General features: G+C 26.0%; 3 protein-coding genes across 5 annotated transcripts; 1 reads left to right on the top strand and 2 right to left on the bottom strand.

Moving 5' to 3' along the window:
* Window positions 1-6,672: 6,672 nt before the first annotated feature.
* Window positions 6,673-7,900, bottom strand: LOC132926456 (uncharacterized). The gene is made up of 3 exons (XM_060990813.1): window positions 7,380-7,900; window positions 7,111-7,319; window positions 6,673-7,033 (listed from the first exon to the last, which is right to left on the bottom strand). The coding sequence occupies exons 1-2, from the start codon at window positions 7,749-7,751 to the stop codon at window positions 7,209-7,211; spliced, it is 483 nt and encodes a 160-aa protein (XP_060846796.1). The 5' UTR covers window positions 7,752-7,900; the 3' UTR covers window positions 6,673-7,033; window positions 7,111-7,208.
* Window positions 7,901-10,707: 2,807 nt separating this feature from the next.
* Window positions 10,708-11,939, top strand: LOC132925229 (uncharacterized). The gene is made up of 4 exons (XM_060989640.1): window positions 10,708-10,907; window positions 10,955-11,345; window positions 11,390-11,633; window positions 11,686-11,939. Exons 1-4 carry the CDS (start codon window positions 10,708-10,710, stop codon window positions 11,937-11,939), a joined length of 1,089 nt encoding a protein of 362 aa, XP_060845623.1.
* A 31-nt stretch (window positions 11,940-11,970) lies between these two features.
* Window positions 11,971-23,507, bottom strand: LOC132927264 (ribonuclease P protein subunit p30-like). Of its 3 annotated transcripts, none has more exons than XM_060991765.1 (8): window positions 23,310-23,507; window positions 21,225-21,352; window positions 19,892-19,966; window positions 15,220-15,288; window positions 13,694-13,888; window positions 13,569-13,636; window positions 12,690-12,769; window positions 11,971-12,618 (listed from the first exon to the last, which is right to left on the bottom strand). In XM_060991765.1, exons 1-8 carry the CDS (start codon window positions 23,392-23,394, stop codon window positions 12,560-12,562), a joined length of 759 nt encoding a protein of 252 aa, XP_060847748.1. In that variant the 5' UTR covers window positions 23,395-23,507; the 3' UTR covers window positions 11,971-12,559. The 3 variants fall into 3 exon arrangements, with proteins under 3 accessions (XP_060847748.1, XP_060847749.1, XP_060847747.1); XM_060991766.1 differs by having other exon boundaries at window positions 21,225-21,322; XM_060991764.1 differs by having other exon boundaries at window positions 21,225-21,373; window positions 23,310-23,505.
* Window positions 23,508-24,551: the final 1,044 nt, after the last annotated feature.

The following is a 24,551-nucleotide window of genomic DNA, read 5'->3' as shown; positions in this document are numbered from 1 at the left end:
TGGTATAGTTTTAATATCACCCAAGTCAGTTAATATAGACCTTATATCCGTGTATTAAAAAATTCTAGAAACAAATTATTTTGGAATGTTAGAAAATAATCTTAATTAAGTAATACATACAATAAAACAATTACCTAGTTTTTCTAACTCTACACATTTTTGTGTCATTGGTTTTCGTTCATCGTCTGTTGTAGGAATTTATATAGCATCATACTTTAATTTTCTCATATATACAACTATTTAACATTTTTAAAACGCGTTGTCAAGAAGACATTTTAGTAATTAAAATTTAAGCAATAAATCAGTCAATTAATTATTTAATAATAAGTAAATTAATTAAAACCACAACATAATAATTCATTAAAATATGTTCAACACGATATTACGTGGATGTATTACTTTATATGTCTCGACGACTCGTGTTGTTTTGTTACTAACCGTCAAAACAGTGAGATAATATTATCTTTGTTAATTGTTAGATTAGGACTAATCAATCTTATTTAATCAAATACCATATTTTGAAGTATAACCATGATTAGAATTATGTAAATCCAAAAATATTTTTCTGAAGACTATGTTATGTCAAAATTTCAAAAAGTTATTTTATGGAGTTACGGCACAAAAGCCATTTGAACACAGAATATTATTAAGGCAATATACAGTAAGAGCATTTAAAATTTTAAGAAATCCGATTCCTAAGAAATAATGCAGTAAGTCCATGGACTTACTGTTTTTCTTCTTAGTATACCTATGTCTTTACTGCACTTTTGCTTATTATATTACCTAAATTCTAGAATATCTTTGAAACAATAATCTATTTTCAAGGGGTTTATAGTGATTTTACTATATTTTACCTTGGTAAAAAAAAACGCTGAATAGTTAAGGTAATAAGAATATTATATAACCTCACTTTTCACAATTTTGGAGTAACCCGTATACAGCATGAAAATAAAATAATAACAAATACAACATTACTTGAAATAATTTGTCATACTTTTAATTTACATTTTTAAATTGATATATTATGACTTATATGAGTTATATGTTATAATTGACTGTTATAATATTTTAAAAATTGAGGGGTGGAAATCCAAAACGTAGGTATCTATTATTGCCAAAATTGAAAAAAATTGAGTTAGATATCGATTTTTATGGAAAAGACAGCGATAAATCGATTAGCGACGTCAGAATAGATCAAAACGTATTGATTCCCGGTCAAATCAGTTTTTAAAAATAGTTAATCCAAAACGAACATTTTCCATGCACAAAACTAGTATTAAGATAATCAAAACGTACTATTGCCCGTGTTTTAGATATAGGGAATTAAAGTAGTTAGTCCAAAACGTACTTAAGGGTATTGGAAACGGTGATTTTCTGTCTTTGTCTAACATACAAGTGACATTGGATTATAGACGTGTTCTATTTCCAACCAAAGGCGCAGAATTCGTTTATGGTTGAGGGGGTTACCATATATATATATATATATATAATATATATGTGTGTGTAAAAAAATTGTATACAATTGTATTCTTCTTATATTTAAAGACATAGCACAATTAAATTTAAAAAATGTATATTTTATGGTCTAACAATACTAACTTAATTTAATATTAATTTGTCTTGATGCTTTTGATAATTCATCAAGTACAGCGTCTGTTGAGATTTCAATATCCCGATAAATACTTAGCATTGCTAATCCATTTAAGCGAGAGTCTCCGGTTGTATTTCGTAGATAGGTTTTGAAACAACGAAGAGTCGAAAAAGTCCTTTCAGGGATGGCCGTCGTTACCGAGTAACAAGAATAACTAAAAGTTTTCGTATAATTGGAAATATTTTTTCATCACATACAAGTAAAGCTGAATAGGCATATTTAAGATTTTCATTCATTTTCATTCATAATTCCATCATAATCTAAGTTCTCCGATACTCAGGGCCGTCCTTAGGAATTGCGAGGCCCAGCCGCCCAGGGCGAAAATACTTGTACATATTTTAGGTATTATAGATAGATTATAATATGTTTTTCTGTATTAACATCGTCACTATGGCTCAATTGGAGATTAACATTTATTCTACTTTTAATTTGACCACTATCGACTATAGTATCATTACTATAATTTCAAAAAATTGAATAAAGAGTTTTTTTGACGTTTATTTTGATGTTCAATAGCAATCTTAACTCTTAAGTTTTCATTTTTCACCACCACTTTTAAATTTTCGATATTTATCACGTAAACGACCACTCATTTTAATATTATTGTACTAGAATATTAGATACAACCGATGTCAACAGCAAACGCACACACGAAAAAGTAAAAACTACTACTAATAGAATCAATTTACCTACTATTTGTTCAATACATATTATTTATTATTATCAATGTTTTCCCGATGTCCGACGGTGACGTTTTAAATCTATTATTATCTATTACTATAATAACTAGGGCTCAGATTTTAAAGCATAATAAATAACAAAAAAAGCACAAAATTGTTTTAAAAAAGCAAAAATGAAGCATATTCATTCTATAAAAAAGCAAAAAATTAACATGAATAATTAGTAATAATTTATAAAACTGAATAAAAAAAATTTAAAAATTAATTTAAATTAAAATAAGAATTTACTACCACGTATTTACTATATTCAATAGCCGATAAGCTATCGACATATTAACTATCTGCAGATCGATAATCTATACGTTTAAGGTCATTTCACACTAATGGTACGATCACAGTTATTTTTATAGCATAATAGACATATAAAAATTCCACAGTTAGAATAACTGAAAAAAGCTAAAAAAGCCAAAATAAATTCGTTTATTTGGAATCAGATTGACGTGAAACGAATTTATGTATAATAATTAGATTTCTATCTTAAATATATAAAAAGAAGCATTTCCTTTAAAATCCGAGCCCTACTAATAACTAATAAGTAATAACAATTCGACGAAAAAGACGGTCCGTAGCTGCTGCCTGTTACCTGCATCACCAACTACCAAGGCTGATGTGTTGCGATTACGAATTATGGATTATGGATATTCCAATATTAGTACATGGAACCAACTTCGTTATTTTTATACATTTATTCATATTTACTAATTAGGTATACAAAACATACAATTTAAATACTACGAAAAAAAAACAATTAAAAAAAAAACGCGAGGCCCTAAATTTAAGCAAAAAGCGCGAGGCTCAGGGCCTGGGCCCTGCTCGCCCCCCTAAGGACGGCCCTGCCGATACTTTCTTGTTCATTGCAATTCATTTATTTGATTGATATTTTCACTTTCACATATTTTATATTATTTAATTCTCTCACTTAAAACGATAAAAAATATATATTTTTTTTTATGCAGTTATTATATATTGTCTTAAATGCCATAATAACAGATTTATTTTTATTTTTATTTTTTTTTTTAGTATTAGCTATATTATTGTGTTGAAATATTGAGTGTTGCAAAGGTTATTGAACTTTGGAGTAATGATACTTAAATTTACGCACTTTTACCAATTGTTCACTATATACATATTGTATAGGACATTGATAGCTATTTAATAATATAATCACTTTTTGCATTTAGTTGCAACAGCCAACAGTAATTTACAAAAATGGGTTTCTTTAAATAAATATAACGTACTATTAAAAAAAAACTAGATTTTGGTACTTAATAAATTTGGTTTTAGTGTTAACTTAAATTGTTTTCCTATAAATATACACATTTTAAGAAATAAAAAAATTAATGGACCAAATTAACCATTCAACATAAATAATTGTATACAATATATTCTACGGAGGTAACTAATTGATTAATCAGTCAAAGTGATTTCTGAAAAAGATTGATTTACCTATGTCACTTTCTTCGACTTCATCTGATTCTAGTATTATCAATAATTTCATAAAACATCATCTGATAATTCATGTTCATATTGTTTTGAAACATTTCGAATGGATGAAATGTACGGGTCTGACGAAATCAACAATATAATATGTAACAAATCTTCGTTTGTATTGAGTCTAGAGTTTTTACTATGTTCTCTGTATAGTTTATAGTCCTTTTTTCGACTTTCCTGCGCTTCTTCAGATAGTTTACCTAAAATGTATAATATTAATTTTATATAATTAAACTTACTCTTCGATTAATATTACCAATAGGAAGTGGTGCAAATCGTATAACATCTGAACCGTGTAATAACACTTTATGCACATTCGCAGGCATGTAGTACCAGAGCCCAACTTAGGAATTTTGGGGCCCGGGTCTAATTTTTTGATGGGGCCCCAAAATTAATTATTATCTAAATTCTAAATCATCAACTTAAATTATAAATACAGTCTTTTCGTTATATGGAATTTTTATATTCAATTTATTAATAGATTATAAAATAATAATAATAATAATAATTATACCATAAGTCTAAGTAATTATTTAAAGATGATTAATATAAAAAATACGATGAAATTAAAAAATATAAATATAAGTAAAAAAGTGTAGATAATACAGTTGCATTTTTCAACATAGTCAATGTAAATAATACAAAAATGTACATGGTTTAGAATTTAATACAACGGATTTTTTTAGATTTTAATTCACTAAACCTTTGAATTAAATCTGAAAAATCAAGTGTGTTAGTTATTTCCCTTTCAGCAGATAGACGAACGAGTGAGTTAATTTCTCTTGGTGAAGGGACGTTCTTCTGGCGTTTTCAATTAGTTCTAATTTTGAATTTGTTCTTTCTGCTTCACAGTTTGAACCTGGCAAAGTTAAATAAAGTCGTACACATTTGGAAAAACTTTTTTAAAATTATTTTCATGTACATATAAGTAAATATGTTGAGGAGAAATTATTGGCAAATTTAACTGCATTATATAACTTGAAAAGTGCACAATCTCTTGTTTTATATTTATTGTATCGATATCATCTTTAAATGTGCTAATAAATATGTCGGCAGAAGTCTCCGATAATAATTGTGAGCCGAATTTTGTAATAAACCCAAAAATACTACAAAGATTATCATATGCGCTTAATCTCTTATCAAGTTCAGTAACTAAACAATCAACAATAACGTAAAAAGTATCAACCTCCAACTTTCTTATTTCGCAAAAGTTTGAATTTCCTTCTATTTTACCATCCAAGAATTTTTTTTTCCATAGGGCAAAATATTTGTTGATAATTCCTTTGCTTTGTTTTCAAAATATATAAACTTCTCTCTTAATGAACTAACATAAGTTTTTAATCCTTTTAACAAATTTACAGCTGTAAACAAATCTATTCTTGGTTTTTGAAGGTATTTACTAACACTGTTTAACTGCGATAAAATCTCACTCCACATAACTGCCATAAATGCTGTTTTAAACTTTATCATTTTATTTTTTATTGATTTAGCCATATGACGATTTTCTTGTTTTTCGTTAACATTTTCAAAAATATCTGTTAATGTACATATAATTTGGTCATAATTTAAGATAATAGCTTTACACGACTCCGCATGACACTCCCACCTAGTATTACTTAAAGTTTTCAAAACAATTATTTTACCTTTTTCTTCCGATTGTAAACCAGTCAAAAGCAAATTCCATCTATATGTTGAGGCCACAAAAAATGCAAAAATTTTTTGAACAACACCAAAAAAATTGATTGCTTCTAAACAGCATTTCACTGCATGTGTCCCTACTAAATTTAGGGAATGAGCAAAACAAGGTGCAAATAAAGCAACACTGCATTTTTTTTTTTATTTGAGCCTGTAAACCCTTATATATACCAGTAATATTATTAGCATTGTCGTATGATTGACCTCTACAATGTTGCAAATTAATATTATTATTTTCCAAAAAATGTATTACTTCTTTGGCCATTGAAATGCCAGTATGACTTAATATATGTATGTATGTTAAGAATCGCTCAACAACTAACCCTTTATAATAGTATCTAACAACAACAGCAAATTGATCTTTATGTGCTCTATCTGGAATAGAATCTAAAATTAGACCGAAATATTTAGTTTTTTGTAACTGCTTAGTTATTTCTAATAGAACTTCATTTCCCATTAGGTCAATTATTTCGTTACAAATTCGCATCGAAATATAAGATACATTTCCTGATCCTTTATTAGCGCGTTCATTTATGTGTTGTTTTAAAAAAAGATCAAATTCGGAAATAACTTCGAGAATTCCAAGAAAATTTCCATTACTCGAAGAACCCAAACGCGAGTCATTACTCTCAAATGCTAACCCACGAACAGCCAAAAATTTAACAACAAATACTACACGGCGCAACACTTCAACCCAATACTTTTTTTCACGAATTCGACTAAAAACTAATTTAATAATTTAATATCACGACAGTCAACGGAATATACCGATTGTACTAATGACGATAGCTGAACGCTCGCAAAAACGGAAAACCGGTGATATTTCTAGTTAATGCTAACTTAATCATAATGATAAAGTGCTTTTGGCCAACTTTATCTTAAAACTTAATAGCTAATTTTATCGATTACAGAATAATCATAAATTCCATGACGATAAGTGACAAATGAAACTACGTAAGCAATAATATCATAAAATTTCACAGTGTCACTTTAATAATTAAATATCAACAGGAGCCCGGGGCTCCAAATAAAATTGGGGCCCGGGGCTGCAGCCCCCTAGCCCCCCCTAAGTTGAACTCTGTGTAGTACCATAGATATAACATGACAAATATCTTTGCAGTTTTTAAACAATACCCTTCAAAGTAATCTATATTAATTATCTTTCCGCTTGCCATAGCTGATAAAATATATCCACACCATTGAATCAATTCCAAATTTAAGCCTGTACAATTTGCAGATGCTTCAGCGTTTCTAAAAAATTTTCTTGCAGTATTACCATCATTAGTAGTGCCATGTCCTGAGTTTTTTAAAAAAAAAATCGTTAGTTTAAATATATATATATTTAGTTGTATTTACCTTGTAATACCACTTCGACTAAAAGTCCCACTTCAGACCGAATCTTATTTTGTATTAATTTTTTTCTATCAATAAATGCTTTTTTGTTGATAGCTCTGACCTGTACAATTTTAATAATATATATAAATATCAATTTAACTTAGTTATGAAAATAATTTTAATATTTAAGATGTATACCTGCCAAGTTTTGAACTCTATAAGATATGCAAAATGTAAACAATATTCAAAAAACCGTATCCACGCGTGTAGATAGTCCGAATCTATAATTTTCAGTTTTATTTGGAATATTTTTTAATGCTATCGATGTCATTAAAACGTGTCGGCTTACACCCACAAATGTAACACGTTTGGCTAATGTTCCAGTGTCCAGTCATAGAATTGCAAACCTAAAGTAAATTTAAGTATAATCATAATTCTGGAGTTAAATTTTACTAATATTTACGTACCTTTCCATCGACCATTGAAAATATGAGAGTATGTTTGACATGAACGACTGATTCGTTAAAAATTACATCTGTGTTTATAAGCTTAAGTATTTGTGTTTCAATATCTTTAACTTCTTCTTTAGTACTCTCGATAGTTTCTTTTTTAAACATATATTTGATTGGACGGCAAAATTTAGTGGATGATGGAGAAGGGTTAGTCCAAATAACTTCATAATTGTTTTTGATATCGCTAACTTCAGAATTAGATCGAAGTTCTAGTGGCACAATTGAAAACATAAACATTGTTTCATCAGTTATTAAAAGATCGTCGTTAAAATTTTGTCTATATTGAGACTGACCACTACTGCCATCACACCCTCGTTTATACAACATTTCAAGTTTTGTCGAACTTAAATTAATTTTACATACTTCTGGTACTTGAAATATTCTATTAGTAGTGTGATCTAATAGATCTTGAAGTGGTATTTTGCAACTTGATTCCCCAATGTCCAGATTATTAGGATAGCAGTTTTTTTCGCTATACTTACATTTTCATACGATGGATATATATTACAATTTCTTTTTTTTGAACCCAGACGAATGTTTAAGTACTGCTGTTTAGTGAGTTTATTATATATAATAAACGCTAACGCTTCATCTGCTGCATAGGAAATTGGATAATTTGAATAATTATATTTAGTTTTAATTTTTTTAGCTCTACTTGGAGATGCTTGCATTTCCTCAAATAAGTGAGCAGCACTTCTTTGGCCAGACAAAACCATTTTATTTTTTGCAGTGCATAAAATTTCCGGCGAGTTCATATTTGAATTTGAAATTGCTATTTTTCTTTTTGTCTCTGCGTTCTTTTACAACAAGATACAAATAAAATAACTGTTCGACCAGGAATAGATAAAGATATGTGTTTGTTTAAAATAATTAGGAATATCATTATCATTCATACTTAGTTTACTAACCGAGCTTTTTTCTTTATTGTTTTCAACGGGTGTTACAGAATTTGAAGTATTAGATTCGTCTTCGCTCGTTTCCTTTTTTTTTTTTTTTTTTAAAACATTGTTAGAGTAGGGTTATTTAATTTTGTTTTCCTATCATTCATATTAGATAAATAAAAAAATAATAATTACGTTTAAAATAATAAATACAAATAATTGTATAAATACAAAAATCTTGAACACAAAACGAGATTAAATTACTAATTCAAAATCAGCTGCATAACTAGATAAGTAGTGAAAAAAAATATTAAAGGGAGTAACGAGTATAAAACTTTAAAAGTACCTCGTCCGTCATCATATATAAAATATTATATTAAATGTATAATAATTGAAAATGTACTATAATTTAACCATGATTAATATTATTTATAATAATATTTAATACCTACATTAATTTTACCTTTTTATAAATCCATTTTTGAGAGTATTAGTTGATGGTCTACACTGAAGACTCTACAGTAATTTAAATTGTTTAATTCATTCAATTTTTTTGTTACTGCTGTTATAGTTGGTAAAAGATGCTCAATACACACATTCCCTTGTAACAATGTAACATATATAAATATATAATGCTATTGAAATAGGTATCTCGAAGCTAGATAACAATAAAAAATTGAACTAATAGTTTTAAACTAATAAATTAATAAACTTAAATAAACAATATTTAATTATTCAACAGAAATACTTTTTATTTTGAATTATAAACATAAATTTTAATACATTGTAATACTCAATTAAGAATGACACATCTCTTTGAACTGTAAATGAAAGTAGTTGAACTACTTCGAACACTTTTTCCATTTTGGTTATATTACCCACAATAGGTACATTTAATTGCATCGTAAAAAGAATTCCATCTAAAAATTAAATTTAAAATAAATTTTTTCAATAAAAAACACAACTATATTTTTAAAATTAATCATTTATGGACAATAATATAACTTGTCTTGAGGCATTTGGTGTTGTGAATTTCTTTGATTTTATCAGCGCACTGTTGAGGACTGATTTTGTTTGTTGAAAATTGCTTGACATTTACTAATTACACGCTGACTGTTAACTTTATAAGTATACTATCCAGTGGCGGTCAAATGATTTTGTCATGGGGAGGGATGTGGCTGATTTTTTAATATTCAGCACTTTTAATCTTAAAAATATAATTTACGGTTATGCCTAATATCATTTTTTTTAAATTAAGGTAAATTGGTACTTTATTTAAAACAATGTAATATTAACAATATTTGTATTGTATTATTAAATCAATTTTTTTTTTTGCCAATTTATCCAGTACTTCATTGGAGGTTATTAGTGGACAAGCCATTGGCATAAATATAACATTTTACACAATTTTTTTTTTTTTATCTAAACGCAATATCGCCTTGTCACTTCAACCAGTCTTTCCTATTCTCCGCTAGTCTCTTCATTTCTACATAGCTCCCTAGAGATAATAACTTCTTCATATTTCCCAGATTTGTTACTCTCGGCCGTCCTCTTCCTCTTTTCCCATTACAATAATTAGTTAAACAAATATTATCGGCAAGTCCACAACTTCATTTTCTGTAATGATCTAGGGATGATCATACTATTTTTTTCATCCGAGTCCGAGTGTTTAGTGGTAAAGCAAGTAAAATAGGTGGTAATTTTTCTTTTATTAGACATTATAAAATAGACTATAGACAATATACATTACAATTTACAGCAGACAGTTAAATATGTATAATGCGCTACACAGTATGACTGTACGAGATACGAGTGACGAGTACGAAAGTCAAAACATTGTGGTCTGTGTAACAAAATATTGTGACAAATGTAATAATAATCAATGAATTGGCCAACTATAATGACATAGCTACGTATTATTGTATTAAGAGGACGTTCTACCAACATGTGTAGTCTCTTGTCTTATTAATGTAGATCATAGCAAATTTTCGTTCAGCAGCACATTTTATGATGTTAGCTTTAAAATTAGAGTAAATTTACTTATTATTAAATTTAAAGGTAAGAATATTATCTAGAAAGTAGAAAACGTCATATGCTTTTATTGATATTATTATTTTAAAGTGAGTTATGAAAAAATGTTATAATATTTTACATAGCTATAACTCACTTAAAAATTAAGATATCAATAAAAGCCTATAAGATGCCCTAAATAATATTCTTACCTCTAAATTTGATAATAAGTAAATTTACTCTAATATTAATACTAACATCACAAAATGTGTTCTGCTGAACGAAAATTAGCTATGATCTATATTCTATATATTAGTAAGACAGAGACAACACATGCGGGTATAACGTAGGTATGTTACGGGCAAAGTAGGAAATCTGGGCATTGTATAACAATGCCCAGACACTGCGCACAATGCCCGAACATTTTGGCTTATGTAAGAATGATCATTTTAATACTCAAATTTGAAATTTGTCATACATTGACCGGGCATTGTACTAGATTGCCCGAGCAAAGTGTACCCTGCCCAAATTCAAGTGAGCAAAGTGAATTATACAGTGCGCTGCACACTTTTATATCAAATTGCATTTATATGTAATAATATCACTACAAAACTATAATTATATATTTTATTCGTTAAGTGATAATGAAAAAAGTGATAATGGAAGGGAATTCGCCAATAAAGTTATTATTGAGTTGTGTAGTATGTGGGAAGAATTTAAGATTGTCCACGGAAAGCCTAGACACTCGCAAAGTCAAGGGTCTGTCGAAAGGGCCAACCAAGATATTCAAAATATTCTCGCAACATGGTTAGCCGATAATAATTCCAGAAAGTGGAGCGAAGGTCTTAAATTTGTTCAATTTATGAAGAATCGGAGTTTTCACCATGGTACAAAACGTTCGCCATACGAAGCTATGTTCGGAACACATGCTAAAGTTGGTCTAAAATCAACCCAAATTTCAACCGATTTAATTTCTACTTTAAAATCAGAGGAAGATTTAGTAAAAGATCTAGACTGTGGAATTAATATCGTAAACATAAACGAGAAATACGAAAAAGTGATGGAAGTGATAAGGACAGTGCAAAACAACTTTTTTCTGATGAAGATGAAAACGATCAAATAAAATTGAGAATAGAATCAATTTCTTCAAATCGATCAAATGCTGCTGAAAATCTTAAAGTACAAGCTAACAAAACGAAGAATTTATCTGAAGAACGTTTTTTTCCAGGAAAAGAAGGAGAAAATGTTAAAATAAAAATTCCTGATGTGTATCGAGCAAGATGTGATCTTCGGTGTATTCTGGGAGTTATACTTTCTGGTAATTAATTTTAAAATAATTTTTATATTAATAATTTTTTTTATAGTAAAAGATAATTTATGTAAAATTGGAACAAACGAGGGCAGACTACATCAACTCTACAGTCGGAACCAATTCACAATATGCAAAGAGGTGTTTATCCAGGCTGATGATGTACCACCAGTACAAATTTCATTAAGAGAAGTGGCAAGAAAATCTTCTAATTTGGGTGGCCATGGGTACGATAGGTGTACTTGTTATACATTGTGTAAGACCAACCGGTGTAAATGTAAAAGATCTGGTCGTCTTTGTAACTCAGTGTCATAATAGTTGTGTATGTGGTAATAAATAAAGCAAATAAATAATAATTGTAATTTAATAATAAATAAATTAAATATGAATATACTATGAATATATTAAATATACATTGTATAACAATATTAATTTGAAGGTGATATTCAATATTATGGCCATAATACAGAAATATAATAAAACTAAAATATTTATTTCACTATATTATTTTTTTATTATAATATACTTGGTGGTAGCCAGTAGGAGTAAAGTGATTGTTGGATCGGTCACAAGTTGAACAATTGAATAAAAATCTAATTATCTCAAACGATATGCAATATAACTAATTTAATTCATTTATGATTAAAAGACAACACCATTAATTAGTAATTGTATGCCCAAATGCATAATAATAGGGTTAAGCTAATTTTACTATACAATTTATATATACTTAAAAAATCACTTATACTTATTGTCTTTTAGTTTATTATATTAAAAAATTCATAAATAGTTACAATTTTGTACTATATTAAAACCCTTTTTTTGAAAGCTTATTCTGCATTGTTAAAAAAATATCTATCTAACAATATTCTTTTTCCATTAAAAATAAAAACAAATCATTAAATATATATAATTTTTAAAAATTATTTACAATATTATGAATTGGCTGTTCTTGGTACTATATTAATTGTTGACTTTCCTATTTTTTTCCCATCTGAAATATTTAAGTTCATAGTTATTTATTTAATACTTGACATTTTTAAAAACATATTTATAATAGCATACAGCTCTGTAATATAATTGAATAACATCCTCGTGTGATTGATTCTTTTGACTGTTTCTTTGAAAGACCTAGTAAAATACCTCTAAACTTAAAGTCAAGTTAATTTATATTAAAATCCATAAGACAAATGCAACGTTCATAATTTAATTTAAAATACTTAATTAATTATAAAACTTGAATAGTAGTCACAAAATGTCAAATACAGTAACTACGTAGTAACCCGAATAGCTTCGTGTGTACATCACCACCATTCTATTATTGTAATTATAAATAATTAAATACTGTACATAATTTAAAACTGAAAATAACTTTAATAAATTTAAAAAAAAAATGTAATTAATTATTATATATATTTTACTCAAATAGTTTATACACAAATTAGTAAAAAAAATATTGCAAGATATTTTTGTAAGTCATAGGTAATCTGAACAATGCTTTTCCCCAATTATCTTTGGATTACCACAACGCTACTGTATAATGAAATATAAAAATAAACAAGGTTCACGACATAATTATTTAAAAGTGTAAGTTTTTTTAAATTTTAATTATAACTTTAAAAAGAAAAAGAAATTAAACAATGTTAATAAATTACTAAAGATTTAATGTATTTTCATATTATCAAATACTAAAAAAATTAATAATAAAGTTTTTATTGGCATACTTGATTCTTTATCTTAAAAAAAATATTATATCTACACAGATAATTTTGTCAGTGATATTTTATATTTTTACCAACAATTTTAACAAAGAAATACATATTTATAGAATTTATAGTTGTTAGTTGTTACTTTTAAAAACTTTTCTGCAATATCAGACACATTGATATTGCCTTATTAAAATATCAGTAAATCAAAAACTTAATTATGTAACTCAAAGGATACAAATTCATCACATCATGAGGATTACGTATGTCTAATTTATTAACTGCTCCGCTCGAAACAATTACATTCTGAAAAAAAAATTATTTTAATAAAAGTTATTTTAACTTAAAAGGTTTATTGTTTACTTTTGATTTTCCTTTTATATGCAAAAGATGAGCCAAACTTAAAGTATCTTGACGAGCAACATAATTTACTAACATTGGCGCGTAAGATACTTCAAAATAAATGTTTTTTTCAATTGCAATTGTATACTGCTTTGGAGTTACAGATGTTTTTATATTACAAGTTATTATATCAATAGATGATGAGGTCAATATGTCCTAAAAATTAATACATATAATAACAAAATGTATAGAAAAATATGTGAGATGAGAAGAGCATAAATTAAATATATCTAGTCTAAAATATAAATATGTATTTTTATATTTTACAGGTTGTCCATACTTATTACATCAAAAATACATATTATTTATAAAGTTATAAATGATAACTCATGTTAAAATCTTCTAAGCTCTAAGACCAAACTTAAAGTAATAAAAATAATTATACTATAAAATATAATACCTACATTTTATTGAATTTATTCTTTTGATATTATATTATTGTACATAAAAGAATAGTAAATAACAATTACTAAATTAGGTAATGGATAGTTTTTCAAAAAATTATTTAATTGTACAGTAAGTTCCGCCTTATTTGATCACATTGGTTCAAATCATTTTGATTCTATTAACCGGTTGATTCCATAAAACATTTTTTTTTTATTGATGAGTTTATATTTATATGTAAATTTGTATGTTGAAAATTACATTAAAATAAAGTAAAAAACTCTCTATTTTTGATGGTACTTGAGAATCTACTACTGTAATTTCATTTTCATTGAGCCTGAATTTAAAATCCATATTTAATTAATATAATATATATATGATTTTTAATTATTTAAAATTAAATAAACAATAATGTATGTACATTGTACATTGCACCTGCCACCTATAACTTTTGGAATAACTGAAAAGTATCGTTATCACCATACTTTTAAATAGCTCCTTTTAACTTTTTCAAAACAATTCTTGTTTCTTTTTAGTGAAAGTTTGAAATACCATCAAAACGATAAGAATGTTCTTAAAAATGATTCAATTATCCGATACTTGGTGATTCTAATAAAAGTTTAATTTAATATTAGTAACATAAGATCTGGTTTAGAACTTTCAATTTTGATTCCAATAAACAGTTGATTTTATAAACCAGTGATCACATTAAGTGGAACTCACCATATTTCTCAGAAGCTGAACTTACAAGTAAATTATTATTTTTTTTTAATTTAATACTTAAAATAATGGACATTTTCTGTATTAACACTGAATAATATATAATAGACCAGGGGTGGCCAACCTTTTTCCTTTTTTTTTGTTGTGCTAAATAAAAATTACAAAATTGAGAATGTGCAATTAAAAATTAATATTTATTATTTACTTTACACAATATTGTAATATAATATATTTATCTGATGCTACTAGCATGCTATTCAATAACGTCAAATGTGCCACAGGTTGGCCACCCCTGATATTAAGTTAGGTTCTCGCAAAATATACTATGGGTAGAATACAGTGTAGAGTACAAAAAATATTAAAATAATAATAACAGTACATACTTGAAAAACTTGATCATTCAATGGTTCTACTGCAAAAATATTATACAATTTAAAATTTTGGGAATTGAACTAAAAAAAAAAAAATTTAATTAATTAATTTTTTTAAACAGTTCAATTATTGTATGTGTTACTAGAAAAGAAGAATGTATGTGCATTAGTGATGTCAAAAATACGGATTTTTGGTTATCTGAATAAATTAAATGTTCACATGTAAAAAAAATTAAACCTACGAGTACATTGAAAAAACATATTAAAGTTAAATATGTTTGAGATAATATAATATTCTCATCAATAAATAATATAATTGCATATTATGATAAAAAATTTACTAATATTTTTAATCTAAACATTTATTTTTAAACTTCAAGTCTTACCAATTTAAATAAAATAGCCTAAAACGTATATAAACTAAATAACAATTATTTAAATTATTTAAATAATTAAGCAAAACGTTTAAAATATCCAGATTACCCGAATAGTAGTGAAATCCAGATATAAATGACTCTACTAATGGACATTATGAATGATTTGGGTGGATAATGTAATATTTATTTATTTATTTTTATGTATATTTTTTTTAGATTCTGAACGGAGTGATGAATGTAATGATTTTACAATGATGTGATTTTTTTGTTTGTATCTGACATCCCGTTTTGGAGTAGTAATAGTGCTTTTATTTTTTACTTTAGCCTCTCTTTGAAAAGGAAAATAAATCTAGTTGGTACTATGGGGGGTTAAAAAAAAAAATTTCAGTTGTTTAGAAAAGCGTCAGGAAAACCCCAAAAAGTAACGGAAAAACGGGAATTTTTACGCATAACCAGTTTTCAACAAAATCGATTTTTATTTTGCTGTAACTCAAAAACGAACTATCGTAAATACTTGAAATTTTCACCAAATGTTTGTATTAGCATTATATATTTACAAGTAAATTTTCAAAATATTTTGACTTTTTTTAAGCTATGAAATTTAATTTTTTTTTGAAATCGCGTATAATAACGGTATATTACTACTAATATAATGCAGCCTATAGGTAATAATATATCCTATTAATTATCTTAGACTGACAAATCATCTCCGTTCAGAATCGTTTTTTATATACAATGATACCTTTCATTGCATTCAAATTTAACACATCCATTATAGTGACCTACTCTCCATCTCTACTATACCCATTTGTCCACCCTTTTTATTTTATTTTGAGCTTAGTATTTAATAAAAAATGAAAACAACATACAATTATTATAATTTGTTTTAATATATTTATTATTAAAAATTATGTTATGACCAGGGCTCGAGACTTAAAGCATTTGCTTATTTTTATGGATTGGCTTAAAATGTGTGTTATGGAAGAGTATGTCATGTTAAAACACGTTCAATTATGAAATTTGAAAGTACTTTTTTTGCTTTTTTCAACAATTTTTTAAAAATATGCTTATTTCCAGTTTATCTACTTTTTGGCTTTTTCAGAAAATTCATCAGAAAATTTATAAACAATTGGGCAAAACGTCTCAAAAGTGAAGTTTTATTTTTTGTATAATATAAAGATTTATTTTGATTTTTTTGATTTTTTAGTTAGAAACTTTTTGTAATCATTTTGTTTTGATATTTTTTGTGGTCTTAATTATATTATTTTTAGCGCAGTTTCAAATTATGCCTATAGCACCTACTTTATCATGTAAAAAGAAAGTTTTTTATTTTTGATGATTAAATATTTTAGCTCAAATTTAAGTTTTTTAAATGCTTATTTAAGTGCTTATTTAAAAAAATTTAAGTGCTCTAAGTCTCGAGCCCTGGTTATGACTTTATTAGGAACTGAAACAAAAATATGTAAATAATATCGAACTATCCAAATTAGTTTAAGAGGAACCAGGAGCAATGTGGACATTTTTTAATTATATATCAAGGATATAACTGTTATACACAATACGCATATAATTTTGTATAAAGTATAGTTATAAAAATTCAAGGAAACTTAAAGTGGCATAATAATAATGTGTAAAAACAAAAATAATAATAATAATAATTCATTATTTTGTATATGTTTAGTCAAATTAAATAGTTTAAATTCCTTGCCCATTTTAATAGATGTATAATTTATAAAGTGCAAATCCAGGATTTTTCAAGAGAGGAAGCACAATTAAAGGAATATTTAAGGCTCTTTTATTTTAAACAATTTTTACGGTATCAGCAATACTGCTACTTAATTTTTAATTTAATAACATTTGACTAAATATCAAAAATGTGTTCATTGTTTAAAAGTTATGAAGTATTTTTCTTATGATTATTCAATAACAATTTTCGCATTAATAAATGTATCATTACAGTAACTGAATACTATTTTGAAAAACTATATATCAATAGTCATCATTCTAGTTTTATTTGAATTGTTGGTGCCAAAATGTATGCAAGCTTAACTTAAAATCATTATACTATGTCACAATTTACTCCATAGTTATAGTTTATTACACCTTTACAACTAAGCGATGACATTTAAGGTATAAACTATAAATATTTTTACTAAAATATAGTTTATTGGGAAATTATAAATGTTTGTGATTTCTGACTATCACAATTTTATTATTAAAATTTTGTGTTTCTTGATAGCAGTCACTAATTAATACAAACAAAAATATTGCACTGTAGTTTTCATACTGACAATACTGCATAGTATATTATTAGTGTTTGATTTATATTGTTTTAATGGCATCGGTAAAGCGTGTGATCTACCGGTCATTTAGAGGCTTAATGTGTGATCTACCGAGAAAACAGTAGATAACTAGTTAAATAAAAATAATATGTAATATTATGTAATTCAATTAAAAAAATAACTATATTTAATACATAAAAGTTGTTTGTGTCTACAAAACAAATGATACAATTAGTATTAGTCAAAATATATAAATTATGTTTAAAATATAATAATTGTTACAATATTAAAACATAATAAACTTTTTTTTATCTTCCAAAAAATGTATCAATAAATTATTCCAATTCGTTATTGAGCGGTACCAACATTCAATTAAATGGCGTGGTAATAGATTTTCATTAGTCCCATTCATTTTTCTTAATATTTTGAATTTTCTATAAACATTTTATTGTTTGTGTATTAGCCCCATTTACAGGATTCACAAAATTTTTAGAATGATTGACAGTTGAATGATTATAGCCAATATCATTTAAACTGGAGTATGATTTCCATTCATCAGACACTATGGTAGTCCCCGGAAAAACTTTTCTTTGTATGATTAGAATTAATAGATTTTTATCTCTTCGTTCAACAATAAAAAATCTGCATTCTAATACATCACAATTTCTCCAGCATAAACCAAACACCCAAGGACCTTATCACTGTGTATTTAGTCACAAAAGGCATATTAAACGTTACCTATTAATAGTAGAACATGGCGGACCCGGTAGATCACACGCTTTACCAATGCCGTTTTAATATATCAATACATTGTGACACTAATTTATATTATAATGTACAATTATGTCTTCAGTATCTGCTTTCTGGATCCACATCTGTTAATATACGATGATCAGGGATGTAGTGGAGGGTATGAGTGGTGAATTTCAAAAAGAGAGCATATTAAAGAAAATAACTGGAGAATGCTGAAAAATGTGCATATACCCACTTCACAAAAATTATTTTATGTTAGTAGGCGGTAATTATTTTATTCTATTTATTATTAAGTCAAACTGTCGTGAAATGTAGATTTAAATAAAAAAAAACATAGCCTGCTGACATAAATATTCGTTTTGGTAAAAAGGAAGTAAAATTACTTTGTAACAGATTTCTTTTAAATCAAGAAAAAACATTAAGAGGATTAAAAATATTATTCGATGAAGAAACTAATAAAATTGAAGAACTAAATGAAATAAATAATTTGATAAAAACGATCACATGTTCTACAGCGTAATGCAAACGTGGATTTAGCTTGATGAATATTATTTGCACTAACAAACGCTCAAAATTAACTTTTCACAATATTTTAAATCTGATTTTAATTAATATAAATGGTACACCATTGAGTATATGGAACCATGAAGACTATTTAAAAGTTCGATTTTAAACCATAGAACAGTAAAACAGCTGGTGACAATAGATACAGAAAAATAAATAAAAATAAAAAAGAAAGCTACAAACAAAAATTGTGGAGTATTCTATAAGATATAACCTTAATTTATAAGTATGTATTATGTATTAGGTAAATACATAAATTTTATGATAATATTAATTACATTGTTAAAGTTAATATAATTTCAAATTAATTTAATAACTAATTATAAATATGTTATTAATTTATATAATTGAATGGAGGTGATAGAGTGGAAGGGTTGATGATAAAAGCAACCCTTAAGCTGTCACATATTTAGCATAATGTTTTAAACATAGGTACTCACAAAAAATTTTAGGACTACATCCCTAGTATTGATTTATATAATAATAGTATTAGGTGAGTTTAAAGGAATATTATTAATTTGTTTTGTATATTGACTTTAAATACTACTCTATTCAATAAAATTTTTAATTTTTATACTTAGTCTACTTTGTCAATTTATTTATTTGGTCATACTGAAAAGTATAGATTTTTTGCTAGTGAGACTATTAAATCAAAACTGTGTGCATTTCCCAATTTTCCATTTTGCCCGAAACATATATATTACTTACAATTCTATGCAGTTGTCCAATATTTGATATTTGTACTGTCAATCGATTAACTATAGTCAATTTCGAATCGTCATACTAAAAAAAAAAATATAATTAGATTTCATCTTTCAATGATTTATTATACATAAAATTACGTATAATATAAAAAAAACCAACACTTACTTATATATATTCGTTTCATGATTTTTTATATAAAAAATATACTGATTTATACTTATTATTTTTGTGTTATGTCTAGAGGTTGGAATTTTATAGTTTTGCATTTTTTGGTTTTTTGAGTCTAAGAAGTCATACAGGGGTTCAACATTTTTGCAAATCATGTAACGCGTAAATCAATATAAAACATTTTTGCATATTTGAGAATATTTCAATGTAAAAGAATATAGGAGAAAGTATTGATTCATTTTATGGATTTTCGATACTTTGTGTTGTAGTGGCATAAATATAATAATAAATTATATTATATCCAATAATAGTATGTAATATATATACGACATACGTATTATGTACAATAATAACGCCTTATTTAATAACAATTTTTGACTTAAAAACCGTAGAGAATAATGTAATATTTATTCAAATCCATTTTCTTGTGCTTGTCAATCATCAAAAGTTTATAAAAGTCAAATGTGTCTCTTGTTGATTTTATATACCCGGAGAAAATGGACATAACATAAAATTAAAAATTGATCAACTCCGACAAAAAAAAACAAAAGCTCATTATTTTGAATAGAAATAATAAGGTACAACTTATAGTTAATTGTTCGACGACTATGATAATTGATTTTCAACATGCTCTTAAGACTTCAGTTGATGTCAAATATTCTTTCAGTACTTACATATAAACATTTTAACAGACCGTCGTACCAATATGATATCAGAGAGCACATGGAACAAAATATAGTTGTAAACTGTTTGAGAAAAATTTTCTTAATTTAAAATATGTCATTCATCTAAGTTAATTAAATAAATAAAATCTTATCAAATAAATAAACTTTATTAAATAAATAAATAAAAAGTTAAAGTTTTTTTAAATTGTATTTTTTTTTTTTATCATATACCTAGCTATTTATATCAGTTTTGTGTTACATACTTTATTTTTTGCATACGTTATTAAGATTTGTAAAGAATATTAGAAGAATGTTTTAAACTTTTTAAGGGAATATTATTCCGGCTTCTTATAGTCATGTCTATATTATTATGAAAAGAACAGTATAATTGATAAGAGTATTATTTTCAAACTATGGCTAAGGCACATACATATATTGAGCCTATCATACTATTCATAATGGTACATTAATATTATATATTGTACTAAATATAAAACACTTACATTTATTAACTTAGGAGTTGGTATCCAGTCATTTTCTTCATTGTTTTCACCATTACATTCTGCAATTTTCCTTTTTTTTCTATTAGAATTTCCAACACCTAGTATTGAACAATTTACTGTAGTATTTACTGCAATAAAAGTGTACCCATCTATAAACAATTAGATATATCAAAACATTTCTCATAATAGAAAAAAAAATGCAGACAAAATATTTAAATAGGACATTTTTAATATTAAAATGGATAATGCCAAATTATTTATTATTTAGGATTAGAATCTGATATAATCAGCCATGGACAAATTATATAATATATTATCATTAAAAATTATTAAAATATTATAAAATATAAAAACTAATAGGATGTATGGTTAGATAAAATTTGAAAAAATAAAATACATAAACTCTAAATGGCAATCAATAATAGATTGTGTTGACACAAAATACGGGTAATATATTTATTCATGGTTAACAGTACTTATACACCAATATTACAAATCTTTTATATTAAAAAATACAATGATATATTTACTACTTCTAATACTAAAATAAATAAGAATACTGAAGATATAGAAGCATATGTATATCTCTAGTCAATAATTATAAATACTAGTATTTATTGGCTATTAGTTTAAGTATTTTTAATCATTGATTCAGTGTGTGATATAACATAATGTATAATCAAATAGTTCAATTCAATGGGCAATAATCATATCAATATTAAAAAAAAAAAAATCAATTTTCAAATCAATGTTTATTTAATTTAAAATATTTAAATATTTAAATCATTCAACTTCAACCTTAAGCTACATCTTTTGATACATATTTAAATTGAATATTTGTAAAAATAATTAAACAGTTCATTGTCGTTATATTTAACACTGAATGGTGCTGAGACTATCCAAATGCACTATTAGAAATTAAAAAAATATATTTAAACACCATTCTAGAATCATAATGTCCATAACAATTTATTTTAGGGGATTTGGTATACATTTTAACTTTACAACTAGTTATTTAATTCATTGTTAGTATATCCAAAATTCAACATAATGCTGAGAATGTTCAAACGTACTAACAAAAATTGTTCTGAAAATTTAAGAGATTTTTTAATTTGAAACAGTTATTTTGAATATTGTGCTCATATGCAGTAGACATGTTCGCCATAAATCGCCTGTCGTCAATGAAAAATAAGAATACTTATTAAATTTTTAGCAGAAGAAATAATTAAAAAAAAAATTCTTATAACAATGAATTATTTTTGATTAAAAGTATAAAAATCTAATTTGACCAACCAAAGCAAGGAAATTGAATAGATACAAAATTTACTATAAAATAGTAATGTCACCGATGATTCCAGTATAAATGCAAAATTATTTAGAGTACTTCTTTGCACAATAACAATGTTTTAGTAGGTACCAACATATATCATAAGCAGAAATTGAGTATAACTAATGATTGAGAGAGGGGGAGCCCGCTAACATTAAATACTTAAATATGATAAAAATGTTAATAAAGAAAAACATTAGAATTATTTTTATATTTGTTTTTAGAGGACTAAGCTTATCTTTTCTGGATTCTAAAATATCACACTTTATATTTTTTAAGTGTAAATTAAAAATAAATAAATATTTACAAAATTATGGAGCCCAAATTATTTTGTAAGTCTAGCCCTGCATTTAATATATAAATCCTAAGTGTCAACAGTATAGATGTCTCTTGGATATTCTGTTTAAGGTTCACTTACACTGATGCAGTAGTGTTAATAGTAAGATGCAGCAAAACACAAATACTGTCACAACAGTTGTGTACATGCCTCAAGCGATAGAAAAATATTATTAAATATGATTGAGAAGATGTAACAGAAATTGGCATTTAAAAGTTAAACAGGTCGATTTTGGAAAAAAATCTAAGACCACAATATTTAAGTAGTTAAAGGTGTTAAAATTCTATTATGTTAACTTCAGATGTACAATCGGTCCAGACAATTTAGTCAACAATTTGACTGAAAATCTCTATCCACCGATACTTATATATGCACCATTGATTACACTACTGTTGGGCTTACAATTTTAAACGTTACTTACATTCAATGAAAGTGTTGATAATACCATCGTTAACTCGCTCAACACGTAAGTCACAATATCCATATGGCACTTTCATAGTGTTCATTAAATTAATAAGAATAAATAAAATAATAATATACTAGACATTTATTAAAGAACCTAAATATTTAAAATAACAGAATGATAACATGTTTCGCGTGTTTACCTCAAATTATTGTTTAGGCGGCCAAAGATAAATGACTGTTTTCATACAACTTGTGATAAGAAACATAGTATATTTGGTTGTATTTCAATAATTTTAGGGCTCTTAATAATAAAACTCACAAGTTGCAAATTGCAATACATTCGCATTAAAATATAAAAGGACATATTATATTATGATGGAATCATTTAATTCCTTAAATTTGTCAATAGTTACTTAATTAAAATAATGAATACTAATACTAATTGATGTTATATTTGTATCGTTCCGTAGAATAATAAAAAATAATACAAATATTATTCCATTGGATAGCATGTACTCAAGGTGGATCTATCTTTATATATCCACCTTGCATGTACTAAGTAGAAATGATTTATGATAATAAATACAAGTGTCTAATCAACCCTCCACTAAACATACAATGATATTAAATTTCCATTTTTGCACCTATGGGTATGCATTCACATTCCACTATTCAAAGTTAGTTATTATTATTTAAAAATATTAATTTAATAGACAAAAAAGCTAAATTCAAAAGTGCACAACACAAAATTGCTATCATTTACCAATCTAAAAAGAAATAATTTGTTAATCAATATAAAAATTAAATTAACGCGGCAGGTATTTGTGTAATATGTAGCGATTGCAATTAAAACAATTTTATTTTTCGTTCTTGTGTAAGAAAGATTCGGTTAACAAGAATCTGTTAAATTATGTAGGTATTTTTCAACGTTACTGTGGATGATGAAACATAAATAGGTACTTAGAAATCCAAAAATGTTTTATTTAATTAATTAATAACCCTTCATGAAAAGTTCTAATGGCTCTTAAATGTTATACCTTTATAACTAAAATTATTAAGTCATTTATCAGTATTCTCAGTTTCTATATACCTAAACAACCCCTGACCAGTGGCCATTGATTTTATTTATCTACTAAACTTTTTTCTTTTATCAAAATAATGTTTTTATAATATTTCTAAATCAATATAAATTCTATATAAATATGATATTGAAAGATTTTTGACTGATCAGTCTCACTTAAAAAATAGCAACAACATT

Source organism: Rhopalosiphum padi, chromosome 3, assembly GCF_020882245.1.
Source record: "Rhopalosiphum padi isolate XX-2018 chromosome 3, ASM2088224v1, whole genome shotgun sequence".
Lineage (NCBI taxonomy): Eukaryota > Metazoa > Arthropoda > Insecta > Hemiptera > Aphididae > Rhopalosiphum > Rhopalosiphum padi.
Note: the sequence above shows the minus strand (reverse complement) of the source record. Positions and strands in the feature narration are given on the sequence as shown.

Bases quoted from the DNA above. Each gene is read 5' to 3' on its own strand.
- LOC132926456 (XM_060990813.1), bottom strand. From the start codon at position 7,751: ATGTTGTATAAACGAGGGTGTGATGGCAGTAGTGGTCAGTCTCAATAT. The intron at 7,320-7,379 runs GTACGTAAATAT...AATTTACTTTAG, and splicing joins TTTCAATGGTCGATGGAAAG to GTTTGCAATTCTATGACTGG.
- LOC132925229 (XM_060989640.1), top strand. From the start codon at position 10,708: ATGCCCAGACACTGCGCACAATGCCCGAACATTTTGGCTTATGTAAGA. The intron at 11,346-11,389 runs GTAAACATAAAC...GGAAGTGATAAG, and splicing joins TAGACTGTGGAATTAATATC to GACAGTGCAAAACAACTTTT. The intron at 11,634-11,685 runs GTAATTAATTTT...TTATAGTAAAAG, and splicing joins TCTGGGAGTTATACTTTCTG to ATAATTTATGTAAAATTGGA.
- LOC132927264 (XM_060991764.1), bottom strand. From the start codon at position 23,394: ATGAACACTATGAAAGTGCCATATGGATATTGTGACTTACGTGTTGAG. The intron at 13,889-15,219 runs GTATGTACTGTT...ATTAATTTTTAG, and splicing joins TGAATGATCAAGTTTTTCAA to GACATATTGACCTCATCATC. The intron at 12,770-13,568 runs GTATCCTTTGAG...CTTTAAGTTTAG, and splicing joins CCTCATGATGTGATGAATTT to AGGTATTTTACTAGGTCTTT.